Source organism: Pristiophorus japonicus, chromosome 2 (assembly GCF_044704955.1).
Source record: "Pristiophorus japonicus isolate sPriJap1 chromosome 2, sPriJap1.hap1, whole genome shotgun sequence".
NCBI classification, from domain to species: Eukaryota; Metazoa; Chordata; class Chondrichthyes; family Pristiophoridae; genus Pristiophorus; species Pristiophorus japonicus.
In genome coordinates this window covers 232,667,351-232,683,738 of record NC_091978.1, presented here as the reverse complement: position 1 = coordinate 232,683,738, position 16,388 = coordinate 232,667,351, and the positions used below count along the sequence as shown (strand labels likewise).

General features: G+C 43.4%; 1 protein-coding gene across 1 annotated transcript in view; it reads left to right on the top strand.

Moving 5' to 3' along the window:
- Positions 1–16,388, top strand: part of cds1 (CDP-diacylglycerol synthase (phosphatidate cytidylyltransferase) 1) — a 200,969-nt gene that overhangs the window by 145,389 nt on the left and 39,192 nt on the right. Inside the window, exons 7-8 of the mRNA XM_070871063.1 lie at positions 6,449–6,531; positions 6,987–7,074. Of these exons, the coding sequence (XP_070727164.1) occupies positions 6,449–6,531; positions 6,987–7,074 (171 nt within the window). The remainder of the gene's footprint in view (positions 1–6,448; positions 6,532–6,986; positions 7,075–16,388) is intronic.

The following is a 16,388-nucleotide window of genomic DNA, read 5'->3' as shown; positions in this document are numbered from 1 at the left end:
ATGTTTGCATTAATTGACCTGCAGTATATACAGTGGTTGCTTCTTTGAGAAAAAAAGAATGTAAACAAATAGGTCAGAAAATAAAATCAGAAATTCCAGCACAGAAAGAGGCTGTGAGACCCATTGTACCTGTGCTGGTGCTGTAACAAAGCTATTTACTCTAACTTCATTTCCAGTTTTCCCCCTACCCTTTACATTTATTTCTTCATATTTTTCCAATTTTCTTTAATGTAATTGATTTAACTTCAGTAGCCACTTGTGGTAATGTATTTCATATTTGAATAACGCTTCCAAGAGGGGGAAAAAGTATTCTAGCTTTCTCTTATATTTTTCTAATACTAATCCAAAATGTATACCCCTTGTTACTGATCCATTGATCATCTACAGATAATCATTCATTATTTACCCTGTCAAACCTTTCATAATTTTGGACACTTCTATTGGATTCTCTGCTTCAGTAAAATAGCCCTGGTTTTTCAAGTCTCTTGTTAGAAAGGTTGAGTAAATATAGTTCCATCATCCTCCTGATTCTATAATTGCACTTTTTTCATGGCTTCAATATCCTTCCTTCCAACTGTTGCCTGACCAATGTCTTGTGCAGGTTCATCATCACTCCTGGATTTGTATGCAATGTCCTGCTTTTTACACATCCAACGCTGCTTTTAGAAAACTGACAGTCTTCACCCCTATATCTCTCTGTTCCTTTACTGAGAATTTGATTATTTAGGACAGGCATGCCCAAACATTTTGTCTTTATGGGTTGTGTAGTTGTTTACAAACATATGAAAATTATGAACAAGAAAAGACCATCTGATCTATTGAGCCTTTCCCATACATTCATGTTGCAGTTAAGCGTCATGACTCCCAATACTCTCAACCATCAGCAGCCATGTAATGGCCTATTAGGGGTGAAAGAAAAACTCTAGGGGCTAGAAATTGATCAAAGGCCACTACTGCCCATTTACTGGCCAAAAGAACGATTCTGCAATTAACGCCGACGGAAAATTTATCAAAAAATAGAAGAAAAAAATGCCTGGCGGGAAAAATGAGCGTTGCACATGGATTCTCGGCAGTCCTGGTCAAATTAAGTCCGAGGCTAGAGTCGGCCTAGGGAGGGGGGACAACACGAAAAATATTTTTTCAAAAAATAAAACATCGGAAAACATTTAAAGAAGCTTTTTTAACTGAATCGCTGCAAAATAATTTTTTTAAAACATTCACTTACTTTTTTTGCACGGTTTCATACCTACTGTCCATCGAAAGGCTGCTCCAACTGCGCATTTTTTTTTGCAGAAGTACGGATCACCACTCCCACCAAACTCGGGCGGGAACGGTTTTCCCAGCATTGCACGCTGGCGGTCTGTTCCCCAGTGGTATTTCAAAACCGCCGACATGAGGTCCTGATGAAATTCCCAACGAATGAAAGACCAGCCAAAAACAAGGAAATACCGCCAAGAAACACGGCGGTAGACTGATCAATTTCTAGCCCTAGGCTTTTCAGGGAAAAAAATACTTGGGAAATTACTTTCTAACCCGCAAGGTGATCAAAATGAGTTCAGGAGCTACAGTGACCACTAGGCATATCACCTAACTATGCAGTTAGGAAGGCAAATGGTATGTTGGCCTTCATTGCAAGAGGATTTGAGTATAGGAGCAAGGATGTCTTACTACAGTTATACAGGGCCTTGGTGAAACCGCACCTGGAGTATTGTGTGCAGTTTTGGTCTCCTTACCTAAGAAAGGATATGCTTGCCATAGAGGGAGTGCAGCAAAGGTTCATCAGACTGATTCCTGGGATGGCAAGACTGTCATTATGAGGAGAGATTGGGTTGACTAGGCCTGTATTCACTAGAGTTTAAAAGAATGAGAGGGGATCTCATTGAAACCTATAAAATTCTGACTGGGTTGGGTAGACTGGATGCAGGGAGAATATTTCCCCTGGCTTGGAAGTCTAGAACAAGGGGTCACAGTCTCAGGATACGGGATAGGAAATTTAGGACTGAGATGAGGAGAAATTTTTTCACTGAGGGTGGAGAACCTGTGGAATTCTCTACCACAAAAGGCTGTGGAGACCAAGTCACTGAATATATTTAAGAGGGAGATAGATAGATTTCTAGAAACAAAAGGCATCAAGGGATATGGGGGGGAAAGCAGGAATATGGTGTTGAGATAGAGGATCAGCCATGATCATATTGAATGGCGGTGCAGACTCGAAGGGCTGAATGGCCTACTACTGCTCCTATGTTTCTACGCACGTATCTTTTGTACACAGTGATATACGTGTTAGTCAGAAACTTATCCAGCTCCCTTTTGAAGGTTTGCTGCAAATCTGCACTCATTGCACAGGCTGGCAACTTGTTCCAGAGGTCAGTGACCCTCTATGAAAAGAAAAACCTTCTGACATCCAACCTAGTTCTGTGCTTACATATCTTTTACCCCTCTTCCCTGTTTTTTCCTGACCTATTTAATTCAAATAGTTTATCCACAGTCTAATCCCTCCCCTTAAGTATTTTAAATATCTCAAGTCTCACCAAAGTGATTCTTTTCTAGAGTCAATAGACCCAGCTTTCGAAGATTATTGTGATAACTAAGGGCTTTTAAACTAGATATTAATATAGTGAGCCTCCTCTGAACCTTTTCCAGGACTTTTATACCTCTCACCATGAGGAGACCAAAACTGGATACTGTATTCTAGATGAGGTAATCTGCACAGATATTATAATGCTTTTTGTTTTATATTGGAACATCCTAGCAATACATCCCAGTACTCTACTAGCCTTTACTTAGACGCCTAATGGGTAACATGTAAAGTTTAATTCAATGTTCACATTAATTTGAAGTGATACTCAAAAGTATATGGGAAAGGGCTGTGGAATGGGATTAAATGGAAACCTCTTTTGGAGAGCCAGCAGAGGCATGCTGTGCCGAATTACCTCCTTAGGAACACAGGAATGTATAGGATGAGAAAACAACCACTTGTATTTATTTTGTGCCTTTACTGTAGAAAAATATCCCTAGTTGCTTCATGGAAGTGTAAGGATGACCAGCTAAGGAAGATATTGTCATCGGGGTTTAGAGAGATATTTTCAGAGAATGAGATCTAGGCAGCTGAAGACACAGCTACCCAGGGTGAAAGATAAAGGGCTTGCACAAGAGGCTGGGGTCTGGTGAATGGAGAGATTTTTTTGGGATGGGGTTGCAGGGCTGGAGAAAGATAGAAAGGAGTGAGGTCAAGGACCGATTTAAACTGAAGGATAAGAACTTTAAATTTGAGGTATTCAAAGACCAGTTACCAATGTAGGTCAGTAAGGACAGGAGTGGAATAGTGATGGGTACAGGTTTGGAAATGACCAGCAAAGTGTTCATGGAGGGTGATGAATGGAAAGACTAGCACAGAGAATATTGGAGCAAATGTGTTTGGAGGTGACAAATGCATGTATAAGGGTTCATCATCAAAGTAAGGGTGATCTGTGTAATGCTGGAGATGGAAGTTGGTGGTCTTCATGACAGAGAGGATATTGAGTTGGGAACTCCGCTCAGAGTCAAACTGAATGTTGAGGTTGCAAACATTTCGGTTCAGCTTGAGACGGTGGCTGGGGAGGGAGATCCTAGAACAAGACGTCATGGAACCAGCCAGGGAACAGGCTATTTTAGATTTTGTATTGTGTAATGAGACAGGATTAATTAGCAATCTCATAGTAAAGGATCCTCTGGAGCAGAGTGATCATAATACGATAGAATCTCACATGACGAGTGACTTGGCTAAGCCCGAAACTAGAGTCTTAAACTTAAATAAAGCCAATTACATAGGTATGAAGGGCAAGTTGGCTAAGGTAGATTGGAAAAACAGATTAAAAGGTAAGCTGTGGCTAGCATTTAAAGAAATATTTCATAATTCTCAACAAAAATACATTCCATTGAGAAACAAAAACTCCACAAGAAAAGTGATCCATCCGTGGCCAAATAAAGAAGTTAAGGATAGCATTAGATTGAAAGAAGCTTATAATGTTGCGAAGAATAGTAATAAGCCTGAGGATTGGGAGAGTTTCAGAAACCAGCAAAGGATGACCAAAACATTGATTATAAGGGAAAAAATAGTCAAAGAGTAAACTAGCAAGAAATATAAAAGCAGATTGTAAGAGCTTCTACAAAAGTAAACATTGGTTCCTTCAAGGATGAGGCAGGAGAAATTATTATGGGGAATAAGGAAATGGCAGAAATGTTAAACAAATATTTTGTATCTGTCGTCACAGTAAAAGATGCAAAATGCATACCTAAAATGGTAGCGAACCAAGGGACTAATGAGGGTGAGGAAATTAATGTAATTCATATAAGTAGAGAAAAAGTACTAGAGAAACTAATGGGACTAAAAGCTGACAAATCCCCTGGACCTGACGCCTACATCCTAGGGTTCTAAAAGAGATGGCTGCAGAGATAGTGGATGCATTGGTTTTAATCTTTAAAAATACCCTAGATGCTAGAACGGTCCCAGTGAATAGGAAGGTAGCAAATGCAACACTGCTATTCAAGAAAGGAGGGAGAGAGAAAATAAGGAACTACAGGCCAGTTAGCCTGACATCAGTCGTCGGAAAATGCTGGAATCCATTGTTAAGGAAGTGGTATCAGGACACTTAGAAATACATAACATGATTAGGCAGAGTCAATACGATTTTATGAAAGGGAAATTGTCTTTGACACATTTATTTGAGTTTTTTGAGGATGTGACTAGCAGAGTAGATAAAGGGGAACCAGTGGATTTCCAAAAGGCATTTGTTAAGATGCCACATAAAAGATTATTGCACAAGCTATGGGCTCATGGGGTTGGAGGCATGGATAGAGGATTGGTTAACGGACAGAGACTAGGAATAAACGGGTCTTTATCAGGTTGGCAGGCTGTAACTAGTGGGGTGCCGCAAGGATCAGTGCTGGGGCCTCAGCTATTTACAACCTATATTAATGATCTAGATGAAGGGACTGAGAGTAATGTTTCCAATTTTGCTGACGATTAGGTGGGACAGTAAGCTGTGAGGAGAACACAAAGTGTCTGCAAAGGGATATCGATAGACTAAGTGAGTGGGCAGTAAGGTGGCAGATGGAGTATAATGTAGGGAAATGTGAGGTTATTCATTTTGGTAGGAAGAATATAAAAACAGAATATTTTTTAAATGGTGAGAAACTTTTAAATGTTGATGTTCAGAGAGATTTGGGTGTCCTTTTGCAAGAAACACAGAAAGCTAGCATACAGATACAGCAAGCAACAGGAAAGGCAAATGGCATGTTGGCCTTTATTGCAAGGGGGTTGGAGTCTAAGAGTAAGGAAGTCTTGCTACAATTGTACAGGGCCTTCGTGAGATCACACCTGGAGTACTGTGCACTGTTTTGGTCTCCTTATTTAAGGAAGGATATACTTGTCTTGGAGATGGTGCAACGGAGGTTCACTAGATTGATTCCTGGGATGACAGGGCTGTCTTATGATGAGAGATTGTGTAGAATGGGCCTATACTCTCTGGAATTTAGAAGGATGAGAGGTAATCTAATAGAAACATACAAGATTCTTTAGGGGATTAACAGGGTAAATGCTGAGAGGTTGTTTCCCCTGACTGGAGGCTCTAGAACTAGGGGGAACAGTCTCAGGATATGGGGTAGGCCATTTAAGAGAGAGATGAGGAGAAATATCTTCACTCAGAGGGTTGTGAATATATTCAAGGCTGAGATAGATAGATTTTTGGAGTCTCGGGGAATCAAGGGATATGGAGATCGGGCGGGAAAGTGGAGTTGAGGTCGATAATCAGCCATTATCTTGTTGAATGGCGGAGCAAGCTCGAGGGGCTGTATGGCCTACTCCTGCTTCTATTTCTTCTGTTCTTATGAGATGGAATTAGTGGCAAGAGATTGGAGTTTGTGGGGGGTGGGGGGAGGTCAAAGATGCTGGCTTTGATCTTCCCAAGTTTTAGCTGGGGAAAGTTTCAAGTCTATCTCCATTCTCTGTTCTTTTTCCTAAAATACACATTTTTATATTTATCTGCATCTAACTGCATTTGTCACATAGCTGCCCACTCTCCTAACCTGTCTATATTCTCCAGCAGTCTCCTGAATTCTTCATTTTTCCATGCCCCCTTTAATTTATCAACAATTTTGGTGATATTCCCTGATGCTTATGTCCATATCAAATATGTATGTGGAGAATGAGCGCTCATATCATAGGACTTACAGAATCAAAAATGAGAAAGTAAATGCAAGTGTACTTCAATAGAGCTAAATAGCTTCCTGAACTAGGAACTAAAACATATCAAATTGTATAGTAACATAATTATGACCAGGGTTTTATTGCCTTGTGCATGAATCTGCTTAATCAATCTAGTAGGATGCTAATGTGAAATGTGAAAGATTATGTTTTAATCAGTTATATTTTACAAAACAAATAATTTTGGTTTGATTGTATTTACAGTTTGGCTGGACTCATGTAACACTGCTAATCATTGTTACTCAGTCTCATCTGGTGATCCAAAATTTATTTGAAGGCATGATCTGGTAAGTGAATTGTGATCAGTCTCCTTGCATTTTTTTGTTTCCCTAAAGTAAGTGTGCATTAATTTTTATCTTGGTTTCTGTCTTCAACTTCTCCTCTCTTCGCCCCCCTCCCCCCGCCCCTCTTCAAGATAGTATCATGAATTAACACTGTCCTATGGCAGGGCAGACTCTTCCACTTTTACTATGTTTTCCCAACTCATGATCAGTGTCTCTGATTACTACTTTATAGTTGATCAGTTTCGGAAGCATAGTTTTAGCTATGTAAATGTGAAAATCTGGCACATGGACATTGCTCTCCCATATCATATAGTCATAAACTAAATTGTGCAACCTCCTTGTTTATGGTAGATGTCACTCTATTCAGCAGAAAATGAATGAGAAAAAAAATGTTGTGAAGACTTTGAGTTGCTTTGCATTCAACGAATGAACCCATTTTCTTTAACATTTTATTTCAGGTTTATTGTTCCAATCTCAATTGTAATTTGCAATGATATAATGGCATACCTGTTTGGTTTCTTCTTTGGGAGAACTCCATTAATTAAGGTAAGTCATCCTGTGGAAAATGGCTTGTCAATGTTGCAATTTAACCTGCATCTTACAGTAAAGAGTAATAGCAAACCTTATACAAATCTATATGGTTCAAACAACTTAAAGTCCTATTTTACTTGGGATGGGGTTGGGGGAGGATATCCCTATTGTTTAAAAAAAAATCAAACATCTATGCTTCTTTGAAATAGACTTTTTAAAATTGGGGTTTGATCTTGAATGCAAATACTATGAGAGCACTTTGCGATTTCATTTGCAGTTAAGATAGTATGAGATTAAACTTTTGTAATTTCTTTGTTTCTATGGAACATCTATTTTGATAACAGTAATATGTCACACTTCAGTTTAAATCAAAATGTATTGCACAATAGGTTGACTGTTTTGTTTTGAGATTTATGACTATGCCACCACTGAGAAACCTTAGTGTAATTATTTTAATGTTACTATTGAGCTAAATTTAGATCTTGGTGTTCACTTCATAGGACAGCAATTCTTGGATATTCAGACAGGGTGTTTGAGACAACATGCTATGGACAGTATAGTTTAACATTCTTGTGATCGTGCACAGTTATTGCTCCTGTAATAACTCTCTTCATTCAAACTCAGTGGAGTCATTGCCAAGTTAGACTGGTGGATAGGGGGCGATGGGGGTAACTGATACTAGAATTGGGTTGACTGGTGAAAGAAAACAAGAGACTGCAGGAAGAGTTAGGTTCTTTCCTGGGCTGGAAGCCAAAATGCAGCGTTTCAGTATCAACAGAAGGTAAAATAACTCGGAAAATACAAGCAAGACGCTTCACCAGTATAGAATAATGTGGTGAATTCATTGTGTTTTTTATATATATATATATATATATATATATAGGCAGTGACATGAAGCTGAGTGAAATGTGAATTATGATTACTACTGGTACTTGGTATGTTCATATACAGGTTGTACCTCTCAAGTCCGGGACTCTTTAGTCCAGAAACATCCCAGCGTGGGTGGCATCCATTGAAAAACAAAAATTGTGGCTCCACATGTTAAATGTACGCGTGATGCATTTCGTATGACAAATCTTGATAGCCTTGCCCTGGCCAGCTGGACGTTTTACACACTGGCTGGTGCTGTGGTTTGACATGGACGTGCATGCTCTGAAGGCTGCAGGGCTGAGCCATCATTTTCCCCTCCCCCTGGTCTCGGGGGGTGGGGGGGGGTGTTGTTTGCGTGTGTGTGTCTCGGTGCGAGGAAGCTACCACTTCCACCAGTCAGGCTCTGCTCGCGGCTTACACATGGCCTGGCACCGGGAGTAGGATCGTGGGTAAGGGTCGGCGTCTCTCCTTGACTTTATCCTCCACATTATCTCTGATCTCTAGCTTTTTTTGTGTGTATGTGGTTTTTTGAGGTGTTGGTGTTCATTGAGGTAAGCGGGCCGAACAAGGAAAGGGAAGGACAGGTGGCTGACTGAGGTGCCGAAGCTGGGCCTGTGGATTTTTAAAAACTGGAGTGATTCTGGACGACTAACTGCTGCGCAGTAGGCTTCTGCGCAGCACATGCACAGAACACGTCCGGGTCGTTGTCAGCAACGTTGTCACCAGTTGACCTCCCGTGGTTCGGAAAATTCTCTGGTCCGGCACCGGTCAGGTTCCAAGGGTGTTGGACCAGAGAGGTCCAACCTGTACCATGAAATAAAACAACCTAATCATTTGCATCTGGCCTTGGGATCAAGTGTTTGCTCGGTCTACCTTCAGAGAGATTGAAGATACATACGAAAAACACGAGTAGCTATAACTAATCTAGACTAAAATAAGGCAGAGGAGGTTGTGTGTCTGGACTGTAGTATGTGGGAGTTTGTGGACAGTGAGACTGTCCTGAACGAACACATCTGCAGTAGATGTCTCTGGCTCAGAGTCATTTGAGCTGGAGTATAAGTTGGAGACCTCTGAAACATTAGGGAGGGAGAGCAGTATCCAGGCTTTGGTCACACCTCGTGGAAAGATGCAGGTTCAGAACGGGCTTGGTGTGACCGATAGTGTGCAGAGTAAGGGGAACCCAGATGAGATGGAAAACGAGGATCCGCAGAAGCTGATCCTATTCAACAGGTACAATGTACTTGCTACCTGTGAGGATAAGGATAAAGACTGTCGGAAGGACAGCCAGAATGCGGATCTTGGAGCAGGAGGCTGTCCAAAGTTTGGGGGGGGGGGGGGGGGTGGGGGGTGGGGGAGAGGAAGAGGAAGAGGAAGAGGAAGAGAAGGAGGGGAAGCGTAATGTGGTAGTTAGAATCATAGAATGGTTACCGCACAGGAGGAAGCCATTCGGCCCATGCTGGATCTCGGCAAGAGCACTCCAGCCAATCCCACTCTCCTGCCCTTTCCCCATAGCCCTGCATTTTTTTTTCCTGCAAGTACTTATCCAATTCCCTTTGAAAGCCATGATTGAGTCTGCCTCCACCATCCTTTCTGGCAGTGCATTCCAGATCCTAACCACTCGCTGCGTTAAAAAGTTTTTCCTCATGTTGCCTTTGGTTCTTTTGCCAATCACCTTAAATTTGTGTCCTCTGGTTCTCGACCCTTCTGCCAATGGGAACAGTTTCGATCTACTCTGTCTAGACCCCTTATGATTCTCAACCTTCTCTGCTCCAAGGAGAACAAGCCCTGTTTCTCTAGTCTATCCACATAACTGAAGTCTCTCATCCCTGGAACCATTCTTGTAAATGTTTTCTGCACCTTCTCTAAGACATTTATATCCTTCCTAAAATGCGATGCCCAGAATGGACACACTACTCCAGTTGAGGCCGAACCACTGTTTTATAAAGGTTCATCATAACTTCCTTGCTTTTGTACTCTAGGCCTCTATTTATGAAGCACAGGATCCCATATGCTTTTTTAAACTGTGTTCTCAACCTGCTCTGCCACCTTCAACGATTTGTGCATATACACCCCGAGGTCTCTCTGTTCATGCATCCCCTTTAGGATTGTACCCTTTAGTTTATGGACGCGTTTATTTGTACTGCCAAAATGGCCAACATGCTCCACCCTTTGTTTCTCATTGGTCCCCTTAGAAGATAAGCCACACCCTGAAATTTTTGGAAATTGTAACTCGATCCACTTTGACTTCCTGAAGCGACAGCGGACAGAGCTCCCCAGAAGACAGCAAGGGCCAGCCAAAGTCCTGCACCCCAGTGCAAGTACATCCCTCCCCCAGCCAAAATGCCTTACCCCAGTCCAAGTGTGTGCCTTACCCCAGCGTACGTGCATCCTCTCTCTCTCTTTCCTCCCCCGCGCCCCCCAACCCACCATAGATGGGGCAGGCATTGTGTACGGATTGTTAACAGGCTTATTGGGTATGAAGTGAATAGTGACAGTGTTGTGACTTCAGGATATCATCCATTCCAACGATGTCCCTTGTAGGAGGTTGGAAGAACGTGATCATCTTCCCTCAGTTCCATCTCTCCCCTCCGATTCCCGACCCCCCCCCCCCCCCCACCCCAACCACCAGGTGAGTGGGCAAATACATGGCAGACGAAGTATAATGTGGATAAATATGAGGTTATCCACTTTGATGGTAAAAACAGAGAGACAGACTATTATCTGAATGGTGACAGATTAGGAAAAGGGGAGGTGCAACGAGACCTGGGTGTCATGGTACATAAGTCATTGAAGGTTGGCATGCAGGTACAGCAGGTGGTTAAGAAAGCAAATGGCATGTTGGCCTTCATAGCAAGGGGATTTGAGTACAGGGGCAGGGAGGTGTTACTACAGTTGTACAGGGCCTTGGTGAGGCCACACCTGGAGTATTGTGTACAGAACTTGAGGAAGGACATTCTTGCTATTGAGGGAGTGTAGCGAAGATTCACCAGACTGATTCCCGGGATGGCGAGACTGACATATTAAGAAAGACTGGATCAACTGTGCTTGTATTCACTGTAGTTCAGAAGAATGAGAGGGGATCTCATAGAAACGTTTAAAATTCTGACATGTTTAGACAGGTTAGATGCAGGAAGAATGTTCCCAATGTTGGGGAAGTCCAGAACCAGGGGTCACAGTCTAAGGATAAAGGGTAAGCCATTTAGGACCGAGATGAGGAGAAACTTCTTCACCCAGAGAGTGGTGAACCTGTGGAATTCTCTACCAAAGAAAGTTGTTGAAGCCAATTCACTAAATATATTCAAAAGGGAGTTAGATGAAGTCCTTACTACTAGGGGGATCAAGGGGTATGGCGAGAAAGCAGGAATGGGGTACTGAAGTTGCATGTTCAGCCATGAGCTCATTGAATGGCGGTGCAGGCTAGAAGGGCCGAATGGCCTACTACTCCTGCACCTATTTTCTATGTTTCTTCCCCCCCGCCCCCCTCCAGCCTCTCTCTCTTTCCCCCCCCCCCTCCCGCCAGCCTCTCTCTCCCCACCCCCTCCCCCCAGCTTCTCTCTCCCCAGCGCTTCTCTCCCCACCCCCTCTCTCTTTCTCTCTCCCTCACTCTCTCTTTCTCCCCCCCCCAGCCTCTCACTCTCCCCCCAGTCTCTCTCTCTTTCCCCCCCCCCCCAGTCTCTCTCTCTTCCCCCCCCCCCCCCCAGTCTCTCTCTGTCCCCACCCCAGTCTCTCTCTCTCTCTCTCTCTCGCTCTCTCTCTCGCTCTCTCTCTCTCTCTCTCTCTCCCCCCACCCCGCCAGCCTCTTTCTCTCAATATTGGCCCTCCACTCCAGCCGCACTCGGCCCCTCACTCCAGCCGCACTCGGCCCCTCACTCCGGTCGCACTCGGCCCCCCAACGTGACGAAAATTTACCTTTTAATTTGGGCGCTCCTTCATCGTTTTGGTCCCGTGGTATGCCGCTGCAGAGCCTGCGGGGATGCAGGGCTTGGGCTCTGTGTCTCCTCGAGTGCCAGCAGGGGGGACACATGTCCGTTTCAGCGTGTGCGCAATGCACGTTTCAGCGTGCTGGAGCAGGAAGCTTGGAAATTGGCCAATTAAAGGGAGAGCGTCCTCAGTGCCTCAGCAGCATTGGCAATGGATCATATATAAAGGTAAGGTGTGAATAGTGATTTTTGGGTGGTTGAGCGAGTGGAAAGGAGTACTGCAAAGGTGGAAGAAAAGTGAGAACTGTGATTTTTCAAGATAACCTGAGTGTAAGTCCAATACACCAATGACACAAGAGCGTGCAATAAGAACAAAGAATTTCTTTCCATGAGGAAGTGGAGAAACTAGTCACAGTCATTGAGGACAAATGGCTGGAGCTGGATATCAGTAAGAGTGATCCCACAAAAATTCCACCCAAAGAAATGAGACGATGGAACCTAGTTGCAGAAGAATACTCCGCAGGGGTGAATACCGCAAGATCTGGAAGCCAGTGCAAAAAGAAATGGCAGGATGTTGGTCAAGTAGAGAATGTAAGTAATATCTTCATCTTTAAATGGAATTGTAAATGTGACCATCTGTATATGTCCCTCCCATCAGAAGCGCACCATGTGTGAAAAGTTATATTTTCATCTTTGCAGAAGAAATTGGCCCACAACAAAAGGGAAAGACTTAGAACAGGAGGAGGGCCGCCAAATCTGCACCAACTATCACCCCTGAAATAGAGGGTTGCGGCCTTGCTGAGTCGCACCTGCAGAAAAAGAATCAGCTCTGCACAAGCTGGACCCACACATGAGAGTGAGTCATTAAAATGCATCGTCGCCCTTCAAATCAACCTGCTGACTGGCTTGCTACATGTGAGACAACTCATGCCACCCATCCTGCCCCCTCCTGTGCTGCTAACCATTTGACTGTTCTGTTGTATTTTGCAGAAGAAGATGACAATCCTGAAGATCCACCAGAAGATCCAGATGCGTGCGCTCCAGACCAAGGCGGGTGGGGGGAGGAGGGGTCCATGGAAATGTACTCACGGGAGAATGCTGATTATGATATGGATCAGTCCATAGTATAGGGCATCACACTGCCAGAAATGTCCATGAGCTCCGCGGCGACATTCCATTGTTTCACACCATCCGAGGTTGCGGGTCCTAGTGGCGGTGGTGAATTGCATGTTGGAACACCCAATGCCCCACCATCCCAGCCTGCACCTCGCACTGGAGGGGTGTCACTAGGCAGACCCATGGCGAGGGGAAGGAGAATTCGACCAGTCTCTCAGATTCATCAGATGTTAATCAGGTTATGTCTTTGGGTGAGGAGACCAATGCCCTTACAAGATCACTCGTGGCGATGCGTGATGAGGTAGCGAGACTGTCGGGAGAAATGTCAGCACGAAGACAGGAACTGAGGGCGGGCATTTCAGAGGGTGCAAATGATGGCAGATGCCATGAGGGAGCCAACTGCTGCAATAAGGGCACAAAGGCTGGATACTCAAATGCCACTCCCACTTCAATCCAGGCACCGGTGAGACCCAAGTCGGGCCCCCACCACCATCACTGACCCTATGAGGAAGTGCACTTTCCCCAAGATGTGGGTGAGGGATGGCTGCAGCCTTTCTTTGCTGTTGTTGTTGAAGTGCATTGTAAACTTTACAATAAAAGATATTTGGCATTAAGACTGAATCATGTTCCATTATCACCACACAACATTTAGGAACAACTGTTTTAAAAAAAATAAAATAAAATAAAAAATCCCTCACCCCTACAGTCATGCGTGCCTGCCACCCCTTGCCCCAGCCGAAGGGCTAGCCGGTGCGTTCTGCAGTCGGCAAGCAGGACTGCTCTATTTTCAGTAGCTGATTTATCTTTCCTTTATTTTTGATGAAGTTGTGAAGATGTTGTGCGGAAGATGTTGTGATTTGTACTGATGCTGTGAAGGTGTTTAATGCTTTAGAATCCTCTAACTCACCTATCTCTGGCTACGTGCGCTGATTTTTTAAATGTAGGTAAGGTTTTTCTGTGCCTACAAAAGTGGTCACATACACTGGCCTAAATTAGTTTGGAGTAACCTTGAGCTGACCAAATTTGTTTCTATGGCCAAAAGATGCATAAGTGGCTGGTAACGCCCCCTTTTGGAGAAAAAAAACTAAACTTAAAAAAAAACCTAACTAACTGACTTACACTGGAGCATGTTAAATGGGGAAATTTGCAATTTTTAAGTTACTCCAAAAAAAGCTACTTGCTCCAAAAAAAGCGGGGCAACTCCTGGGCAAATTTGAGCCCTATACTCCATCTGCCAAATTTTTGCCCACTCACTTAGCCTATCTATATCCCTTTGCAGATATTGTGTGTCCTCCTCATAATTTGCTCTCCCACCCATCTTTGTATCATCAGCAAACTTGGCTACATGACACTTGGTCCCTTCATCCATGTCATTAATATAGATTGTAAATAGTTGAGGACCCAGCACCGATCCCTGCGGCACCCCACTAGTCACTGTTTGCCAACCGGAAAATGACCCATTTATCCCGACTCTCTGTTTTCTGTTGGTTAGCCAATCCTCTATCCATGCTAATATATTACTGCTTCCTTAATAATGGACTCCAGCATTTTCCCAATGACACATATTAGGTTAACTGCTCTATAGTTTCCTGTTTTTTGTCTGCCTCCTTTTTTAAATAGGGGCGATGCATTTGCAATTCGCCAATCCGTCTCCCCAGAATCCAGGAAATTTTGGTAGATTACAACCCCAAATGCATCCACTATCTCTGCAGCCACCTCTCTCAAGACCCTAGGATGTAAGCCATGAGGTCCACGGGACTTGTGTCCGCCTTTAGTCCCATTATTTTACCAAGTACTACTTCATGAGCGATGGTGATTGTATTGTTCCTCCCTCCCTATAGCCCCTTGATTATCCACTATTGGCATGTTTTTAGTGTCTTCTACCGTGAAGACTGATGCAAGATATTTGTTCAACGTCTCTGCCATGTCCCTGTTCTCCATTATTAATTCCCCAATCTCATCCTCTAGGGGATCAATATTTACTTTCGCCACTCTTTTCCTTTTTATGTAACTGTAGAAACTCTTACTGAAGTCTGTCACTCTCCTCCTCACTGTTCACTATGCTTCCAAATTTTATATCATCTGCAAATTTTGAAATTGTGCCCTATGCACCCAAGTCCAAGTCATTAATATGTCAAGAAAAGCAGTGGTCCTAGTAGCAACCCCTGGGGAGCACCACTGTATACCTTTTGTCAGTTGGAAAAACAACGGTTCACCACTACTCTGTTTCCTGTCACTTAGCCAATTTTGTATCCATGCTGCCACTGTCCCTTTTATTCCATGGGCTTCAACTTTGCTGGCAAGATTATTACGAGGCACTTTATCAAAAGCCTTTTGGAAGTCCATGTACACCTCATCAACCGCATTGCCTTCCACAACCCTGTCTGTTTCCTCATCAGAAAATTTGATCAAGTTAGTTAAACACGATTTGCCTTTAACAAATCCGTGCTGGCTTTTCTTCACTTGTCAAAGTGACTGTTAACTTTGTTGCTGATTATTGTTTCTAAAATTTTCCCCACTACCGAGGTTAAACTGACTGGCCTGTAGTTGCTGGGTTTATCCTCATTATACCCTTTATTGAACAAGGGTGTAACATTTGCAATTCTCCAGTCCTCTGGCACCAGCCCAGTATCGAAGGAGGGTTGGAAGATTATGCCCAGTACCTCTGCGATTTCCTCCTTAACTTCCTTGAAACAGACCCAGGGTGAGGGGAAGGAGAAGTCGACCACGCTCTCCTGAGATGCAGGATGCAACAGAAGGGCAGAAAACGCTAGTAGGAGTTGTGTACAGACCACCAAACAGTAGTCGTGAGGTTGGGGATGGCATCAAACAGGAAATTAGAAATGCGTGCAATAAAGGTTATCATGGGTGACTTTAATTTACATATAGATTGGGCTAACCAAACTAGTAGCAATATGGTGGAGGAGGATTTCCTGGAGTGTATAAGAGATGGTTTCCTAGACCAACATGTCGAGGAACCAACTAGAGAGCTGGTCATCCTAGACTGGGTGTTGTGTAATGTGAGAGGATTAATTAGCAATCTTCCCCTTTGGGGAAGAGTGACCATAATATGGTAGAATTCTTCATTAAGATGGAGAGTGACACAGTTAATTCAGAGACTAGGGTCCTGAACTTAAGGAAAGGTAACTTCGATGGTATGAGACGTGAATTAGCTAGAATAGACTGGTGAATGATATTTAAAGGGTTGATGGTGGATAGGCAATGGCAGACATTTAAAGATCACATGGATGAACTTCAACAATTGTACATCCCTGTCTGGCGTAAAAATAAAACAGGGAAGGTGGCTCAGCTGTGGCTAACAAGGGAAATTAGGGATAGTGTTAAATCCAAGGAAGAGGCATATAAATTGGCCAGAAAAAGCAGCAAACCTGAGGACTGGGAGAAATTTAGAATTCAGCAGAG